General features: G+C 34.4%; 1 protein-coding gene across 2 annotated transcripts in view; it reads left to right on the top strand.

Moving 5' to 3' along the window:
• LOC129940137 (uncharacterized) overlaps nucleotides 1–18,432 on the top strand; it is a 77,125-nt gene extending 58,693 nt beyond the window's left edge. For both annotated transcript variants that reach the window (XM_056048389.1, XM_056048390.1), the window contains exons 4-5: nucleotides 17,083–17,234; nucleotides 18,033–18,432. In XM_056048389.1, the coding sequence (XP_055904364.1) occupies nucleotides 17,083–17,234; nucleotides 18,033–18,255 (375 nt within the window). In that variant the 3' untranslated portion in view covers nucleotides 18,256–18,432. The remainder of the gene's footprint in view (nucleotides 1–17,082; nucleotides 17,235–18,032) is intronic.
• The last annotated feature ends 2,707 nt before the right edge of the window (nucleotides 18,433–21,139 follow it).

Genomic DNA, 21,139 nt, shown 5'->3' on the forward strand with positions numbered 1-21,139 from the left:
TTCAAAATTACCAACAATATTTTTCATATATGAAATAGTTTAGTTTCAAAATCTAGTTTTGTTAAATAGATTTTTAGTACAAAAAAATGTTTACCAATTCTAGTAGTATTTCTTAAATTTTCACAAATAAAATTAATTTAAGAGAATGTTGAAAACAATATTTCTTAAAATTTAAAATTAATTGGAAGCCATTATCTCAAAGTCTTAAATATATATTTGAGCGAATATCAATTTTTATGATTTTTTTATGTTTTTTTTTGTAAAAAAAACTGTCAACTCGATTTTTCTCAAATTTTTTCCCGAATGTTGAGAACAATATTTATTATAAGTAAAAATTAGTTGCAAGTCATAATCTTAAATTTTTGAAATAATATTTGAGTCGAAATTCATTTTTAAAAACTTTGAGTACTGTTTTTTAGGATTTTATTTTATATAAAAAAAAACTGTCAATTTGATTTTTCTCAAAATTTTACCTGATGTTACAAATGTGGTTTTTCATTGCACAAAGTTGTTTTCGAAGTGAAATCATTTATTATCTGTAAAATTTTCGAGGTGACAAAAAACGTTAATTTAATTTTTTTCCAAAAATATATTTGTTTTTTATCACGTTTAATATCAAATTTAATTAAGTCACTAGCGTTATTTGTTTGTGAGGTATTTAGGTTTAACCAAAAATTTTCGCATTTTTTTAAAAATGATAAGGTAAAAAACGACCCATGCAATTTTCTTAAAAGTCCTTCACGCATCTATCTTTAATATTATATGCTTATAAAATTTATTTGAAGTAGATATCTCTTCTGGTTTTTGAGCTATAGAGAACGAAAAAAACGTCGCGAACGTACGTATACACGCACGCATAGACTTTTTTTAAATCTTTTATTTCGACTCTAGGGACCTTTAAACGTCGATAAATGTAAAAAATTTCAATTCGAAAAATTAGACTAATTGTAATCATTTAATATGGGAATTAAAAATTGAAAGATCCGTTTTTTCATAAAAATAAAACCTACTAAAAATAGTACCACAAATTGGGAAAAATTGGTGGTCGGTTCTCGATATCTCATGAATGATTGAAGATATTGACTTCAAATAAATTTTATTCTTCCAATTAAAATGCTACTAAAACTTGTAAAAATGGGTTTAAGAATAAAAATCTAGTTAACAAAACTAGATTTTGAAATCAAACCAATTCATCATATGCAAAATATTTTTGCTAACTTAAAATTTTTTTAGACAACATTTTTACTAAAACAGGAAAACCTATCCTCACCGAACAGTGAAAAAAATCTTTATATCGTTTTGGAGAAAGAAAGATTATTGCTCTCGATATTTCAAAGGCATTTGATAAAGTTTAGGACTTGCTCTCTAATTAATAATGTTTGATTTTGGTATCGACCAATCTCTTGTTCGAGTAATTAGAAATTTTTTTTACAAACCATTGAATACCAGTTGTTTTGCACAGATTGAAGTCTGAAAACCAGAATATAAATGCCGGTGTGCCTTAGGCCTCTTTTTTTCGACTCTATTCCTCATTTTCATAAAAGATATCCTCTCTGCAACTTCAAATCCAATTATTTGTTTCACTATCCCTCCTCTTTGGATGTGGGACTGGAACGACAAAATATGTTAAGCTCATTAAATTCCGACCTACACAGGGGGGCAATATGAAGCCGCTTGGAATTTAATGCCTCGAAAACCAAATGCTGTCTTGTATCATTAAAGCGAGATATACCCTCCTTGTCACGTTGTCACTGAGTGGCAAAAGCATCAATGCAACTGAAAATTTCGATATCCTCGGTATGATCACACACGCAATGACAGTTTTCAAAGAAGATCATTGGTGACATTTACTTCGTCAACTCAATTACCTTACTTGAACATCTCCGTAAATTTTCTTGTCTCATCATTTTTTACTATCATTAAAACGGACTAAGTCCTGGTAAAAAAGAGGCTGGGATGCGACTCGTATCAATTTTAAAAAAATTTGCGTACTATTTTTTTGTAGATTTTATTTTTTATGAAATAACGGAATGATGGATTTTTATATAAAAATTACTGAATATCGAAAACAATATTTTCTGTGAAATAAAATAAGTTTAAAGTCAATATTTTTTTTTCAATTCATTTTTTTTTTTCAAAATTTTACCGAATTTAGAATTTTATAAGAAAAAGTTAGTTTGAAATCAATATTTAAAATGTTTGAAAAGATATTTGAGTCGAAAATCATTTTTTACCAACATTTGTTAATTTTTTTTCGGTTTTTATTTTTTGTAAAAAACTGTCAATTCAATTTTTCTAAAAAATTTGTCCTAATGTTAAAAACAATATTTCTTATAAGAAAAAATTAGTTAGAAGACATTATCTAAAATGTTTGAAAAGATATTTGAGTCGAAAATCAATTTTTACCAACTTTTATTCATTTTTTTTAGGTTTTTATTTTTTGTAAAACATTTTTCAGAATGTTGAAAACAATATTTCTTGTAAAGTAAAATAAGTTTGAAGCCTAAATTTCAAGTTTTTGAAAAGATATTTGAATCGATATTCAATTTTTACCAACTTTGAGTAATGGTTGTTTTAGATTTTTATTTTTTTTATAAAAAAAACTGTTAATTCGATTTTTCTCAAAATTTTATCAGATGTCAAAAACATTATTCTTCGTTGCACAAAGTTGTTTTGGAGATGAAATCATATTAAAGTCGTACAATTTTGGAGGAGACAATTTTTTTTTCAGTTTCAAATATACTTCATTGATATCACGTTACAATATATTATATAAAATTTAATTCAAGTCTCTAGCGTCATTGGTTCATGAGATATTTGGGGTTAACCAAAATTTTCAAGTTTTTTTTAAACTGCTATCTTTTTGCCTTATTATCTGTACAACAAAATTTATTTTGAATCGATATCTTTTCTGGTTCTTGAGCTATGGACGACGAAAAAAACGTCGCGAACGTACGGATGTACGAACGTAAGTACACGCACGCACAGACATCTTTCTAAAAATCTTTTATTTGGACTCTAGGGACCTTGAAACGTCGAGAAATGTCAAAATTTTCAATTTGACAAATCGGACCCATAAAAATAACTTCCTCTGGGAAGTTAAAAATACGCAATAGCCAATACCCTCATCTATTCTCGTGGTTTTCGAATCCAGCACCAGTTTTGTTTTCAACTTTGGGTACATTTCTTAAAGTTTTTTTTTCTACTCCAAATTGGTATTTTGGTATTCGATTCGAGTATCTCGAAAACAGGTAAAAATATTGAGTTGAAAATTATTTCATTCTACGCGGTATCTTGTCGTTAACACAAGATCATTTTCGAAGAAAAGTCCAACCGGTATTTTTGTGTCTAAGAAACTTTAAATAAATTCTGCAAAAATTGATAAAATTTGGTCTTAGACTAAAAATAACGAAATTATTTTATCACGCTCAAAATATTGTTCATTTCTTAAGAAAATTGGCAACTTTTTTTTCAAAACAACTAACAGACGGGGTTGGAAGTTATCAGGGTGGGTAACAGCTCAGCATATTTTTTTATATTGAAAACGTATTTATTAGACCTACCTTACCTAATTTATAATATTCTTAAAAGCTTTAAGCAAGCCAGGAGGGCCTCTAACGTCCGTATTCAAAGTGCCAAATGTTTGCATGACCAACAATTATGGCAAAAATATTGCAATATCTCAAAGGCGGTAAGAATTTGCGGTCATTCGTAAGAATATGAGAAATTCTACCTCTTTTTCGGTCCATCACTTGTTCTCAATGTAGGCTTAAAAGGTTATTTGGTTGCAAGGCCGTTCGACGCAAATTTTAACTTAACTGTGTCATGACTGATTTACTTCCTGAGCGCGTAAATGATTGTATGGGACCAATCTTTCCACTTACTCGTACTGTAGCGAGAATGCTAAAAAAATTTAATATACAATATTCCGTTCGTCCCAGGTCAGGATTGTATATTACCTCTATTATTCTGAAGAGGTGTTCTTCCTCGCTAACAATAACCTGGGTAAGCGTTTTCATTAATCCTTTTCTTTTGGACTTGTTCCGAGAAGTAAGAAGTAGTATCTTCAGAAACGACAACTTTTTAATGACCTAAAGATGACTTTCATAGCAATAGGTCCACTTGTGATCTCAGGGTTCATTTTATCAAACAGTGGGATAAAAACCTGTGTGACAACTTGCAAGACATTGATTCGACGAACATAATGCTTATTGGGGATTTCAATGCCAGGATTGACCAATCACAAAATAACTACATCAGTTCACATTACCCATTTTCAACCTGAACCGTAATTCGAAAGACGCTTTGTGCGATAGCAAGGGATCAAAAATCTTGTCTTGGAACTTGCAGATGAATTCAACTGTCATGTTCTAAATGGAAGTTGTGAAGGGAACACTAAAGGGGAGTATACCTTCATTAGAGGAACTAGATGTTCTGTCATTGACTATTGGTTCATATCTGGAAAATAGAATGATGTCATAAGTAATTTTGAAGTAGGAGTCGAAACGTTTTTAGATCATATGCCGCTTGAAATAGCACTTTCGTGTACAACATCACAATCTCCAGTCAATACAAGACAACTTAACCTTGTCCCAAAACTGATTTGGAACGATAGAAACCGAGACGTTTACCAAACAAACTTAAACAAAGAACTGGAGACGATTGGAAATTTGGATATTCGTGCTGATATAAACACCCTTCTAGAAATGATTAAGAAAGCAAACCCGAAAAACAATCCGCAAAAAAATAAAGCATTAATTAAACAAAAATGGTTTGATGTTGAATGCATGAAAGCAAGGAAATTGTCGTTTAATTACCTCAATCTTTTACGAACCCACAACCTACAGATTTTTAGAAAATTATTACGGATAGGAACTTTTAACGAATATGTTATGCGAAGAGAGTTTCCTTTGAAAATTTAAATATTGCCGTTATAAATAACACCCGCTCATCTTCAGAGTTTTGGAAAGCTGTAAAGCATCCTAATGGAAAAATAAAAACTATCGCTCTGGGTTTGCAGGCATCTGATCTTAGAGACTACTTCATCAGCCTTCTCAATCGCTCAACAAATGGTCCTTTGGTGCAATATGTAGCTCCCTCGATCCTCGATGAGGACTTAAATGCCCCTTTTTATATCCAAGAAGTGAAAAAAGTTTTTGCAAATGCAAAATTAAACAAAGCCCGAGGGGATGACCGAATCCCCTTTGAATTCTTCAAACACGCCACAGAAAAATGTATCTTTCTTTTAACATCTAAATTCGACCGAATTTTCGAAAGTGCCTCTGTTCCGGAAGTTTTTCATAATCAATTATTTTGTCCGCTCCACAATAAAGGTAGGGACGAGGACGCAGCAAACTACAGAGGGATTTCTTTTCTTAACACCTGCGCTAAGCTATTTGCTGGACTTATTCACAACAGACTGTCGAAGTGGGTGGAGGACAAGAACATTCTATCGGAATTCCAGGCTGGTTTCAGGAAAAGTTATTCAACCATAGACAAAATTTTCTCACAGCTGAACATTGCTGATCTTTATAAAAGGAAGCAGAAGAAATTATACGCTTTCTTTATAGACTTCCGTTCAGCTTTTGACTCTGTCGACCGTCAAGCTCTCTTTTACAAGCTCTCTGTATCAGGTGTGTCAAGAAAAGTTATAAACGTGCTAAGAGCGATGTACGACAACAACTTAGCTTACGTTTGGGATGGCGAGTCTATATCCGAGGATTTTGCAACAGTAACTGGTCTTAAGCAAGGCTGTATTCTTAGCGCCCTCCTATTTATAATTTTCATAAATGATATTACTGATGAAGTGAGAGGTGGAATCGCTGTAGAAGGATTGACTGTTTCATCCCTTATGTATGCAGATGACATCTAGCTATTCTCCGAAACAGTAGATGGCATGCAGTTGATGATAAACAGGCTTGCGATTATATTGCAATCGATGGAATCTGGAAGTTAATTTGCAAAAATCGAAGATGATGATTTTCAGAGGTGGGGGTGGCAGATAGTCAAGAAATGAGCAGTGGAAATATAACGAACAGACAATCAACATTGTGCACCAGTACAAATACCTAGGAGTTTTGGTAACCTCAATCCTGAATATGAGACAACACCTGGAGGGAAAATTGGCGAAGACCAAGCGCGCAATCTCTTCGTTATGGGAAAGGTGCTTCAAAAACAGGTATATGCTTAGCAAAAGTTGTTCCGCTCTACAGCCCTGTCAATCCTGCTCTACGGAACGCAAGTTTGGGGATATTCCTCCTTTGAATCTGTGGAAAAATTTCTAAGATATTTTGTGAAAAGAATACTTGTCTACCAAAAACTACCCCAAACTACATGGTTTACCTAGAAACAGGTACACCACATTTGATTATGGACACCCTCGCAATACACTTCAACTATATTGTAAAGGTATTTGAAACGGATGGAAATCGGATACCAAAAAAAGTTCTAAGAGCAGCTATCCAAGGAAAAGGAAACATGTGGTACAACCATGAACATATCCTCAAGGGAACAACATTCAATGCTAAGGAGAAAGTTCAATGAGATCCTCGAAAAGTTTGGAAGCATCTTGGGTGAGAGATATGCATCGGAAGCCAGCTCTTCTCTGTCTAGACGCTACTATAATCGTCTTAACTATAACCTTCAACAAAACTCGTACCTTCTAAATAAGAACTCTTTAAATAAAATAAATATTATTTTCAAAGCAAGAGGAGAATAGCTCAGTCTCAACTTTGTACCCCACCAACTAGATCTGCCTTTACTGTGTAGTCTTTCCGTGAATAAACACATCATTCACTATTGTTTTCTTTATCGGAGCCCAAACCTGGACAGAGTTTCAACTTCTCAGGAATTTGATGCTCTGTCTGACTCCATACAAAGAATTGTCTCCCTGTATCCTCACACTGAAATCGTTATTACGGGCGATTTCAATGTTCACAATTCTTCGTGGCTTCACCATTCGGGCCAGACAACGCCCGAAGGAATGTGTGCTGAGATTTTTGCTGAGTTTAACCATCTTACTCAGCTTGTCAATGAGCCTACTCGAATATCAGACGTTAACGGCCGAGCAGAAAATACCCTTGACTTGTTTCTCACTTCTGATCCTGATAAGTACACAATCAGTGTATTGACGCCTCTAGGCACATCGGACCATAGTGTTATATCTGCTAATTTCTCGTGTCAAACAAATCCAGTTAAAGAAAGAGCTCCAAAGAGAACCGTTTGGCAGTACGACAAAGCCAACTGGGACGGTCTCAATAATTTTTTCGGGATCTTTAACTGGTCGCTATGCTTCCTCGATAGCGACGTAGACTCCAGTGCAGATATGATTTCTAGTATGATTCATTTGGGAATGGAAACGTTTATCCCGAATAGGGTTAAAAGTATTAAACCCAAGTATAAATCATGGTTCGATTCGAGCTGCAAAGAGGTTATCAAGGAGAAAGAGGTGAGCTTCCGGTGTTTTAAAGCCAACCCAACTGCGGAAAACCGGAAAAAGTTTAAGCAAGCCAGGAAGGCCTGCAACGCCTATATTCGAAGAACCAAATTTTTACATGTCCAAAAATTACGGCGAAAAATACTGCAATGTCCCAAAGGCAGCAAGAATTTTTGGTCATTTGTAAAAAACATGAGGAATTCTTCCTCTTCCTCGGTTCCTACGCTTGTCAATGACACTCCTTTAGTTAGCTCTATTGATAAAGCTAACTTATTTGCAAGGCAGTTCGCCGAAAATTCAACCTTACCAGATAGTGTCATGACTCCTCCAGTTCTTGAACGCGTAAATGATTCTATGGGACCAATCTCTTTTCGTACTCGAACTGTGGCGAGAGTTCTTAAAGATCTCAACATTCATAAATCCGCTGGCCCAGATGGTATCCCTGCTATTATTCTGAAGAGGTGTTCTTCCACGCTAGCAAAACCACTGCGTAAGCTTTTCCATCTATCCTATTCTTCTGGGCTCGTTCCGAGTAGTTGGAAAACTGCATTTGTTCATCCAATTCAAAAAAAAGGCGAATCTTCTTCTCCCACAAGTTACCGACCGATAGCACTAACGTCCCTTCTTTCTAAGGTCATTTAAACGCTGATTAATTATCAGCTTAAGAAATATCTTGAGGAACGGAAGCTTCTTAATGACCGACAGTATGGCTTTCGTAGCAATAGGTCCACTGGTGATCTTATGGTTCATCTCACCGAACAGTGGAACAGATCTTTACATCGTTTTGGAGAAAGTAAGATTATTGCACTTGATATTTCAAAGGCATTTGATAAAGTCTGGCATCTTGCTCTCTTATCGAAAATGCGTGCTTTCGGTATCGACGAATATCTTCTTCGTTGGATTAGAAATTTTCTTTCGAACCGTTCAATACAAGTTGTTTTGGACGGATTCAAGTCTGAAACTCATAAAATAAACGCTGGTGTGCCCCAGGGCTCCGTTTTGTCTCCGACCCTCTTCCTCATTTTTATAAATGATCTCCTGTCCGCTACTTCTAATCCAATACATTGTTTCGCTGACGATAGCACTCTTAGCTTTTCACATTCGTTTCCAGACTCACAACCCTCCTCTTCGGATGTGGAACTGCAACGGCAAAATATGATTAGCTCATTAAATTCCGACCTGCACAGCATTGTACAATGGGGAATAAAAAATCGTGAATTTAATGCTTCGAAAACGCAATGCTGTCTTGCTTCGTTAAAGCGAGATAAACCGTCTTTGCCACTATCTATGAGTGGCACTTGCATCAACGAAACAGAAAATCTTGATATCCTCGGAATGTGCATCAGCAACCACCTTTTGTGGAGCGATCACATACGCGATGTTGCCAAAAATGCCGCAAGATGTCTAGGTTTTTTGAGACGTTGCAAGACATTTTTTTCTCCGTCTGATCTGGCTACAATCTATAAAACCTATATACGTCCGAAACTTGAATATAACTCTCATCTCTGGGCTGGTGCTCCAGTAACTTATTTAAGCCTCTTGGACAGTATTCAAAAAAGAGCTTTTAAAATGATTGGTGACATAAACATCATCAACTCGTTTACATCACTCGAACATCGACGCAAGGTTTCTTGCCTCACCATTTTTTAACGTTATTTTAACGGACTATGCTCTAGTGAAATAGCCAGTTGCATTCCTCCCCTTAAACAATTTAACCGTATTACCCGCGCTTCTAGGAATGCCTATCAGTTTACCCTTGAGCCCAACTTCGGACGTACTATGAAGTACAGAGATTCTTTTTTTAGCCGTACTACGCGAATGTGGAACGCCTTGCCACGCTCTATCTTTCCCTGTCATTGCAATGTTCAGAAATTTAAAACCAATGTACACCGACACCTCCTATCCAACCCTTCCCTCTTTTCCTAATGCTCACACTGTGTCTTTGGCATATTAAAGGTATAAAAAACCCTTTTAGTGTTTGCTAATTATAAAAAAAAAAAAAAAAAATGTAACTTGAAAGCGCGTGAAGATACATTTCATTTTATTGCAATATGTCCTGTTCTGATTGAAATTTGGTTGAGATACTTCAACAAACGCAACTTGGAAGAAGGAGAAATGCTCAGCATACTCAACGGTGACCAGGGATGGGACGGACTTTACAATTATATTATCACAGCACTACGTTATAGAAAAGCTATTATTGAAGAAGATTTATAATTATATAAAATAGTAAACAAAACAAGTTTTAACAATTTCTTTATTTTTTCAATGAATTCATATTATAATATGTCACTCTGGTAGCTTTAGAAATTAATATTATGAAATGTTATTATTCTAAGAAATAAAGAAGTCAATTAAACTAAACTAAACTAACAGTGGGATAAATCCTTTAATGGTTTTAAAGAAAGAAAGATTATTGCACTTGATAATTCAAAGGTACTGCTTGGTTTAAGTATCCACGAATCTCTTATACGTTGAATTAGAGTTTTTCTTTCCGTTCAATAGAAGTTGTTTTGGACGGATTCAAGACTGAAAACCAACATATAAATTTTAGGGTGCCACAGATCTCGGTTTGTTTTCGACCTTCTTTCTCAATTCAATAAATGATCTCCTGTCTGCAACTAAATATATGAAGCTCATTAAATTCCGACCATTGTTCAATAGAAATAACTTAAAATTAAATGCTTCGAAAAACCAGTGTTGTCTTATATCGTTAAAGCGAGAAATATCCTCCTTGCTATCTATTAGCGGAATTTGCATCAATGAAACTGAAAACCTCGATATCCACGGTATGTGCATCAGCAAACCAATTTGTCTCACCTACTGATCTGGCTAAAATCTACAAAACCTATTCATGTACGTCCACAACTTGAGTATAACTATGTCCCAGTGAAAAAAAAGGATACGTAACAAATTATACCGAAATATTTTATTTTGATTGTATATTTTAAATTATATCAATATGCAAGGCGAGTTTTAAAAATGTCTTATATTTTTTTGAATATTTTGACTACGGAACAATAGTTCTAAGGACCCAGTTTCAAGGGACCACTTTTTTTTCACTGAAATCTTGTGTTATCTTCGAACCTCTTAAATCAAACAATATCTATAGACGAAGTTTTAACCATCAAGGTTTTTCCAGTTTCATTTCAAAGTAAACAAAGAGAATAGGACGCCCATACAGTCAATCTTTTGCTGGTAAGCGATCCGTCTCACATTTGTCCATGTTCTCATTATCCTTGGGAGGGTTCCTTTCAAAAGCAAAATCCTAAGTGCCAAACTAAGAATGAATGAATGTACCTGTGTACTTACTATTGTTGCGGTGATGTGCACATTTACTGTTACCTACAGTGGTGTGTAAAGCAAGATACTCCTGAAGGTAGAATACCTTCTGCCATTGCTGCTGGTGCACTTGGGCTGTCCGCATTGCACTTGTCCTTTATAGTAGGTATATGTCTGGGATTTGCATTCATGGAGTTAAGAAAAAGAAAGCTGAATATATTCAAGGAATCGCTTTAAGCATTTTTAAAATAAATGTAAAAGCGAACAAAATCTTTTTTTAATAGCTTCTACAATCTTAAGGTAAGGGTATATGGATATCATTTCATTGTTTTAATCCTTGAAAGGTAGGTTTATGGTATAAAAAGAAAGCACACACAGTTCAGGTTAAGTACAATAGTCTTAAGTAGGCTCCAAGAAACATGTCCATTATCATCAACTTAACAAAGAAATTATACCTATATACGAGTATTCGTGTACACGCGTATATTTGAGGATATCATCAGGAACACGTCTATTCCCACATACATGTATTTTAAGTAACAAAAGAATTTTATAGTGAGAGTAAGTATCTACCTTCGTATTTCTGAAGACAATCATTCAGTGTCAATCAGAGGACATAAACAAGACGCTGTTGACATAGAAGATAGAATCGATCAATTTAATGCTGCTTCTCAAGCACACATACCCCTTACAAAGTTACTAACAAGGATATTCACATAGCATCAATCAGGAAAGGCAAAGAATCATTGGGGATTTTATATTGCGTCCTTTTAAAAGGGGGAAGTACCTACTCTACTCACGTATATATATCAACTTGTCAATAAGAAAGTAATGAAAGACGTGTGGTTGATGCCTTACTGTAACTAAATATATGTAGTTATAGATCTTCTGCAGACGAGACCTCATCTCAGGATGAGCTGAACTGAGCTGAGCTGGGTTGTTCTATTTGACAAGGGAATTGTGTAAATACAGGAAAATTTGATTTTTCTTGCAAGACTGCACAAACGAGAATACTTGTTTACAAACTTGAATGCGTTCCTAATGTTTTGAGTTAACCAAAAAAACTAAGAAGTTTAACTAGTTTCTACGAGTATAAGGAAGATTAGATTCAATTTGGAATTAGGGTTGGATTAAAATATTTAAATAGAATATTGATGAAGTTTTCAGAAAATCGAGGGAGTACGTTTTGAATTAAACTTTAAGAAGCCATTATTTTTCGTCTTATTCTATGCAAAATTCGACAGTTATAGACTACTATAGAGTTTGTATAGAGACATAGTACAAGATCTAGAAGGTATAAAAATATGAAATTTTATGTCGAAATTTATTTAGGGGATGCGGTGTACAATGTGTACCTTTGAATTGATTCTAAATATTTAAGAGTTATTTAGAGTCAGCATTTTCTATAAGCGAACTCTCTAATTTTAGAGATGTTAGTGCAGATGATATTGCAGTTGTACATATCCAAGTTGTTAAGGCGCATAGGCATATTATGATGAAGAGAGCATACTAGAGTGTGTAACGTTTCCAACAATGGACCATTGCAGTAGGCTTGATGTAAATTAGATAAATTAAATAGAAATCTTGTTTCAATATTTGCTGTGAGTTTAATATAAATTAATTTTTGTAAGGTCTTTAGAAGAAATGATGATAAAATTATAGGTCTTAGATTTTTAGGGTAAACTGGCGAGCATTTACAAACCTTGGTTTTAAAGACAACATTAACTGTTTTTTTCATTGAAAGAATATAGAAAAGATTTAGGCAGCTATTAAAAATAATCTCAAGAATAAGTGGTATTATAATATGTTTTGGACCAGAAACGGGACAGTTTTTATGCGGAGGAGTGAGGGTGACAATTCAGTAAGAATTGTTAGTGTAAATGATTTTGATAAAATAATATGAATATTGTTCCTTCTACCGTCCGTCCCAATCCAAACATGTGTGATTATCCAGTACCTTGTGTTGATACTTGTTTTTGATTACAACAAAATATCCGTAATTTGAGAAAAAATTTGTCGGTTCTTGTAGCTCATGTTGAGTCGCTCATACGTTTACCTGTAGTAAAAGTTTTGAGTGAAATGTGGATCTATGAGAATGAACTTTGTTTATACAATATACCTGGTTATTCCCTGTTTGGTAATTGCAATGAATTATATCCAGCGGGAGGTGTAGCTGCTTATGTGAAGGATGATTTTGTATGCGAGTGCTCTAAAATTGTATTTTCTAGTGCAGATGTGTTAAAGTTGTCGTTTTATTATGAAAATGATAACTACACTATGTTGTGTATATATAGACTGCATGATTTTAGTAAAAGTATTTTTATTGAAGAATTAAGCAATATTCCTGGTATAATTAGGCTAAAAATTTGATTTAAATAGGTGATATTAACATTGATATATTAAATGAAATAGATAAAGACATAGAAAATTACTTATTTCTCTTGGCAGCAAATGTTCTTAAGAGTTATATAAACGAGTCAACCCATGTGACAGAATCTTCGAGTACTTGTATCGATCACATATTCGCCAGATTTAATAAAAAACATAGTCAAATTTCTTATGGTAAGGTTTATGATCACAGGTTAACAGACCATCACATGGTTGGTCTTAATAACGTTTTGGATTCCACTTCAGGGAGTAGTAGAAAAGCACTCAAAAGAAATAAAGAATGCAGTGATTACTCTTTATTATTAGAACTTTTAAAATATGAATTTTGGGAGCCAGTTTATTTGGAAAGTAACCAATCTAAGGCCTTTGATTTATTTAGTTCAATTTTACAAAATCACATAAATTCTTGTACTTATACTTTTAGTCTAAGCTTACAAAGCCATAAGCATTTAAAGCCTTGGATGACTAACAATTTACTTGAGCAGATTTCTAAGAAAAATACTTTAAGTGTTAAGTGCAAAAAACATCCCCAAAACAGAAATCTCAAAAATTATTATCTATAAATCTTTATGTAAAACAATCAAACATAAGAGTTATCTGTTTAACGCAAGTGTTGAAAATGGTTGATTTCTCGAAACGCCTTAAGTGTGCTGAAGTTGTGCCTCTTTTCAAAAAAGGTAATAGAAAGAATGTTTCCGACTACAGACCTATTTCTCTGCTTTCAACTCTCTCAAAACTTTTTGAAAAACTTATAAAGTCAAGAATAATTTCCTTCTTGGACAAAAATAAATTTTTAAGCGCTAATCAATTTGGATTTCGATCAGGAATGTCTACCGAAGACGCTATTTTAAGGCTGTGTACTCAATTATATAGCAGTTTAAATTGCAACAAAACTACCATGGCTCTTTTTGTTGATATGACTAAGGCCTTTGACATGGTTGACCACCACGTTCTGTTAAACAAACTGTATAATGCTGGTTTTCGAGGTGTTATATTTGAATGGCTTCAATCCGGAACGGAACTTTTAGCAATTCACTTCCTTTAAAAAATGGAGTCCCACAAGACTCCGTTCTCGGTCCATTATTTTTCTTAATTTATATAAATTCTCTTTTAAATCTTAAATTAAATGGTTCCCCAACTGCTTTTGCAGATGATATAGCATACACCTATCAATTTAATACTACTTTTGAATGTGTGGCCAAAATTGAAGAAGATTTAGAAATCCTTAGGACATGGTTTGCTGCTCATAAGCTAATAAGCGAGAAAACTAAGTTAGTAACTTTTAAACTTTCTGATAACAGTCTTTATGATTATAACCTTTGCTTTCATGCCCATAACTGTAAACAATTTTGCTTACCTATTCATAAATGTGGTGAACTTAATTTTTATTCTCATAGTTTATGTTCCGATAGTTGCTTTAAAATTAAGTCAGTGATGAAATTCAAATACTTGGGTGTTCTAATCGATTTCAAATTAAATTGGAAAGAACATATTCGCTCCTTGAAATCACACATGATTTTGGTTATTCGTAAAATGTACCTTATAAAACCATTTTGCTCGAAAAAAGTGTTAAAAGTAATTTATAACGGTCTTGCGCATTCAAAGCTTCAATACGGAATTTCCAGCTGGGGTGGATCATACGCAAATACTTTTAAACCCCTTGTGTTAGCTCAAAAACATGCAATAAGAATAATTTTTAATAAAAACCGTTTTGCTGAAAGTTGGCCTTTATACCAAGAATTGCAAATTTTACCAATGAGACATCTCTATGTTTTCAAAGTTTTAAGAGAGTTTTTCTAACAAAGTGGCAATATTATAACTAGAAACTCACAGCTTTACAGTCTACGTATAAATAACTCACATCTTGTTACTGTACCACTCGCACGTAGAACACATTTCTCCCTTTTTTTCACAGTTACAGCTCCAAAACTTTTTAATAAATTACCGTTATTTATAAGACAGACTACTTCTTTTAGATTTTTTTTTGAAAAAAGTTAGAGATTGGCTATTCACACATGACTATGAATGCATCGAATCCTTTTTTTGAAATAATTTATTTATTTAATTTTTGCTCAAGTTTACTTTTATTATTAACTTCATTTTTTTGAAATAATTAAACTCTGATTGTCACCCCACATCAGATATTACTTGAATTAATTTATTTGGCGTGTCATTCAACACTAACTTTAATAGTTACCGAATGTTCACTAATTTCATTCAATCTAAAAACATTTATAACGTATCTATAGCTTTAAGTTTGCTTGAATGAATAAATATTATCTATATATCTATATGTGAGACGTTCTGGAGTTCAACTGGTATTATAACATCTCTACTTGAGATGTATGTATATGGTTTGAAGATATTGAGATAAGTCCATATCCTTTGTGATAAATCTTTACGGGTAAAATACCATATTAGTAGCAAATAAAGCGATACTTCGCTGGAATTTGTGCAGGAACTATCTGCATTTTTTAGACGAATAGATATCACCGGAAGAAAACATTCAATGGAACTTCATTATTGTTTGCCCGATCCTGAAAAAAGAAGACCCTCTAAACTATTCCAAAAAAAGAGGAATCAGTCTACTAAACATAGCTTGCCAAATCTTCTCTGCCTTAATATGATTAAGCCTCATAACCATAGCCAACAACATGATAGGTCCTTGTCAGTATGGTTTTAGTCCAGAAAAGCCTACAGTCGATCAAAAATATTCACATTACGGCAGATCCTGGAAAAAACCCAAGAACATCAAATCGACACACACCATCTCTTCATAGATTTCAAGGCCGCATCTGACAGCATCTACAGGGACGAGCTGTAAAGAGCCATGTCTAGTTTTGGCATCCTTGCCAAACCCATCCGCAGACGCTGCTCCATTAAGGTTAAAAACCACTTCAGAGAACGTTTCGATATCAAAATAGGCTTCAGACATGTTGATGCGCTGTCATGTGATTTCTTTAACATCGTGCTTAACATCGTGCTTGAAAGAATAATGCAAAGCTCTCACCTATCCAATCACTAGCATATGCTATCAATGGGGCTTTTGTGCGCATTGAGCCAGAGGCGGCAAAAATGGGTTTAAAGGTTGATTACACCCGACGTCTCGGTCAAAGCGTCACCATGGACGTAAGTCGTATCTTAGAGGTAGTCAAATATTTTGTCAACCTAGGCTTTGGTATAAACGCAGAAGAGCTCTAAGAGTTCGAAGAACATATCCTTGGTGTTGTCATCCTTCTCTTCTGTAGGAACGTGTGTGCATATTAGGCTAATGCTGTCGAATTAAGATTTGATGCGGATGGTCAAAAGGCGATCGTTGATGCTACTAAAGCTCAAGATTTGCCTAGGTTTGGCTCCAATGACAAAGCCGCATCCAAATAAGCTCTGTTGGTTTTCTCGGTAGCAGTCACCATAGTAAATATCGCAGTTTTTCATCCTCTTTTTTCAAGGTGATGTCTGCTTTATAGCAGTCTAGGGCCTCCGCTAGTTCTCCGGTTGCACGTGGTATGTTAAGGGACTTAACATTCCATGTACATATCTGAAGTTCATTGTCCTTAATTCGTTTGCATTAAATCCATCCGTATCCGAGGCTTGTTGGTGCTTAGCAACTATATTTTCACCCTGGCACAATACCTTCAACCTGAAGAACAAATTCCTTGATTTTAATCCAAGGACCAAAGCGGACACAACCGCTCCTTACAGGCCTGGGCTTCGAATATTTTGTAGCCCTATAAGGTGCTCACTCCATTTTAGAAGTTGCCCCTGGCAACTATTTTAATAATGAGATGAAAGTTAGTAAGGGATATCAATCTCTTTTAATTGAGATTTGAATCTAATATGGGCAATGAGTTCCAAAGGAAAGAAATACATTAATGAAATTCAAACTTAACTATTATTCTAAAATGATATTCTTATAACTATGTACACTAAACGATTTTTGCAATAAAATTTCATTTTTACAATTTTATCTTTTACAGTTCGATTATGATTTCGTACTTAAGCTAATGGCTGTGGTTGGATATGGAAAAGTGGTTGGATCCTTGGACGACACCGTGATATATGCAGATCTTTCAATTAACGTAGAAGATACTCGACTTCGATTGAATGATTTCCGGATAATTAAATTTCGGTAAGAAGTTTATTTTTTCATTGATTTGTGTCAAACTCATGCATGATCCATTATCCTTTGTACCAACATAATATCTTCGAATAAATTTAATGGAACAAATCATTTCGCCTGATTTCTTCTAATCATTCTTCTTCTTAAACCATACGTACATACACAGATATATGTGTCTCCATACTGTATATATAACATAACTGATGATGAATGCATATTTGCTTTAACGATTTCGTTATTTACCTACCAATCAAAGGATTAGGTTTGTTTTTGTGTACTGATTGTGGAATGGAACTACCGAAATGGATAACAAAATCATAAATTTACAAAGCACCGGAAAAGAAGATGAACGATAGATGGCTTCTTGAGAATACCTACCTCTATTGTTCTTTGAAATAGGAACTTTTCCAAGTCAATGCATGATAATCAAATCATTCCCTAAACTTTCCTTTCGTAACTACAAAAGCTATTCAATACTATCTCTCTGTGTATAGGTAAATAAAAAGTTTTTTTTTATATTTTCTTTTATCACAAGTCACAAGGTCCACAAAATGTCATCCAGCAATCACATATAGTGCTTCGAACATTATTGTATCACCTTGTAGAGACCTTTCTGGTCTTTTGAATGACTGAATAAACGAATTTCCCTTTCTGATGCACGTTTCTTTATTGCTGATTCCAAATCATACTAAAATATATCTACATTCGTGTACTTACATATATATGTACAGTACATACATACATACCTATATTTATGTAGATAAATCTGTTGTATGTTCCATGAATAATGAATATTATCCTTTTCAGAAATATCCAAGTTCAATTGAGTCAAAGAAGATTCATTCAAGAACTGACCGGAGTGATTTTGAGTCCAATTACGAATCTCTTTCGAGACAGAATAACAACATCCATTTCAGATGGCCTCAAGGACCAAATGCAAGGAGTAATGGACGATTTCAATAACAAGGATCCTTTGGAATTAAGGACATTTGCAAAACAAATGTTGGCTGGTCTAACTGGTCAAAGTTAGAACATAACCAACTACATATATAATAATAGAGTTAACTAGATTTGTGTGCCAAATATTTATAAATATAAAACCTATACATGTATTTTATGTACCTATACATTTGTATGTACATCCTATAGAAGGGAGGGGATGATGGGGAGAACAAACAGAAAAAAATAAAGTGATTTACGTTGTCTATTGTTAAATTTAAAAAAAAAATCCATCTTTTAATAGTCCTTAAATGATGACAAATGTGGGATTTCGAGCGAAGTGGGACAATTGACCGACCAATGTCCTGCAACACTTTGATGTTAAACGAACGATACTTTGAGGACTTCGAGAGATAAAGGAAATCCAAACAATAGGTGCTGCACTTTGGGCAAAAGATAATGAGAATGTATCCTTCTGCAGCTGGGTTTTCACTTCTCATATCTGCTACTGCTGCTGATGTTGCTGATGCTGCAGTTGAATGCACACATACATATATGAACAAACATGAGTTGCATGCATGTATATTGTGTACGTATGTTTGTTCAGTGTATTTTAGAATGAAATTTGCCAGAAGGACTTGGTTTTGTTGGTTCGATTTAATGTGGTTGATGTTGTATGAAAGCACGTCTGTCTGAGCTTTTTGTTGTCGCCACTTGGGGCAGTGAGACATTTTGTTTACTTGCGTTCACAAAATGTTTAGTTGCAATGTGTGTAAACGGTTGGGTGTGTGTATGTGCGGTGAATGACAAAAAGTATCCTCCGGGTGTAAGAAAGGTACACAAACCTTTTTTAGAACGACCAACCATTGACAGAGAACAGAGGACAGAGGCGACCGCGACCGACGGCAATGATGTCTCAGTCGACAACAGAGTCGTCGTCGTCGGAGTAATATTTTGCGATGTTTATCTACTTTTTTGTTCTGCATTTGTGTGCGTCATTAGATTGGCCTTAATGACAAAAAAGATAAGGTTGGGAAATTGAAAAAGGGTGCTCTATCTATGTAGATTCCTATTATATATGTAGATACTTTATGATAAGAGTTAAATATCGAAAACAAAAAAATATACAAAGGTTTAAGATTAAAGCCCTTGGAGAAAATACTTTATAAAGTGAGGTGTGACTACAATGTCCTCTAGTTTGTATAGAGTCGTAGTCTATCACTTTAGGTGTGCATTATGTTCTATTCAAGGTCCTAAAAATAAATTACAATACGAAATATGTTATGTATAGTTCTATTTTTTATACTTAATCGAAAAAAAGGAGATAGGTAAGGTACGTCTAAAATAAGAATGCTAAAAATTTATCACTTACCGTGAGCGACATGACATTTTGTGGCAGAATTAAAAAAATGTAGCCTCAAAACTGTAGCCAATTAAATACTGTGCTTGGCTATGCTATGTTGTGCTATGATCATATCAAGCAAAAGGATTAAAACCAACATATAACATATTTAAAAGACAAATTTTACATCCCAAAAATTATAAATATTTGATTAGAGACGAATTGAGATTTGGAAAACTACTCAACAGAGTCAACTTAAAACTGCATTTTAGGGAGAGATCCGATATTTCAGCTCCAAAACAAGCATAGAAAACATAGTACAAGCTAATTAAGTTTGGCACTAAATTAAACACTATGAACGTTTTTGATAATTACTCTCAGTGAGTTTTTTTACAAGCCATTTTCCTGACAAGTTGTTCTACAATTAAAAGTTAAAATCTACCTTTTGTCTAGGTTGATTTTACCAACGGACTTTCCCAACTAAATAAAAAATAACGACTGGGTTTGAAAAAATTTATATTCCGTATTGTTTACGAAAAGAACATTAATTCAATAGGTTAGTTTAGGTTAAAGTGGCTGTCCGCAATGGAATAGGACACACTTAGGCAAGTTAAATGGCCCATTGTGATACCACATGAATCTTGGGGGCTTCCCCCTAACCTCAATGAAACCAGTTTAAGTCCCTTACGAAACGTGAGAGACTGCTTGTGCTCTTAGCATTTAGAGCGATTATATCTTTATAGAAGAATTTTTCTAGTGAATTCTTGCGTTTTTGAGCTAGAGCAGGGCATGCACAAAGAAGGTGAGGAACTGTTTCCTCATCTTCCTCGTCCATACAGCGTCTGCAAGTCATTTGAGGATACGCCTAGTCTCTTGGCGTGCTTTCCTATTAGACAGTGCCCGGTTATGACCCCTATTATCGAGCTTTTATGCAATCTTCTTAGAGATAGCAAGCATCTAAATCGCTTTTAATGTAGTGTAGGCCAGAACCTGACACGTGATGATACTGTTCCACCTGGTGTTTGACTTCTTCATAGCGTTCTGCATGACCTAACTATAGTTTCTCGTCTAAAATTTTTAATTGCATTCCTTTAATAAAGGGAGGGTTGACAAACGGAATTTTGTATTTCTCCGAAAATAGGGCTAAATCTGTTTTGTGTGGGTTAAGTCAAAGTCCATACCGATCAGCCCAAAGTATTAGTCTGTCCAAGCCATTTTGTAAGAGTTCTTTTAGGATGTTAAGATGCTTTACTGAAACTGCTATAGCAACGTCGTCCGCATAGGCTATCACTCTGAAACCCTCCCTATCCAGACTAGTAAGGATTTCATTCATCACTAGGTTCCAGAGGAGAGGGGAAAGAATACCACCTTGTGGTGTCCCTCTACTAACGACTCCTCTACTAGAAGAGTTGCCAAGTTTTGAGTTAATTTTCCTGCTAGTCAGCGTTAAATGAATTAACTCCCCAAGTTAACTCTCTACGTTTTGAGATGTTAGTTCACGGTTTCCACTGATTAAGTTGACAGTAAGCATGTTGATACGTATACAGAAGTCTTGAATCAATAATTGCCCTTAAATGGATGTCAATCAATCTTTCTCAGGTCTTAAGAAGGAATGATGATAGACAAATAGGTC

This window comes from Eupeodes corollae, chromosome 1, assembly GCF_945859685.1.
Source record: "Eupeodes corollae chromosome 1, idEupCoro1.1, whole genome shotgun sequence".
Lineage (NCBI taxonomy): Eukaryota > Metazoa > Arthropoda > Insecta > Diptera > Syrphidae > Eupeodes > Eupeodes corollae.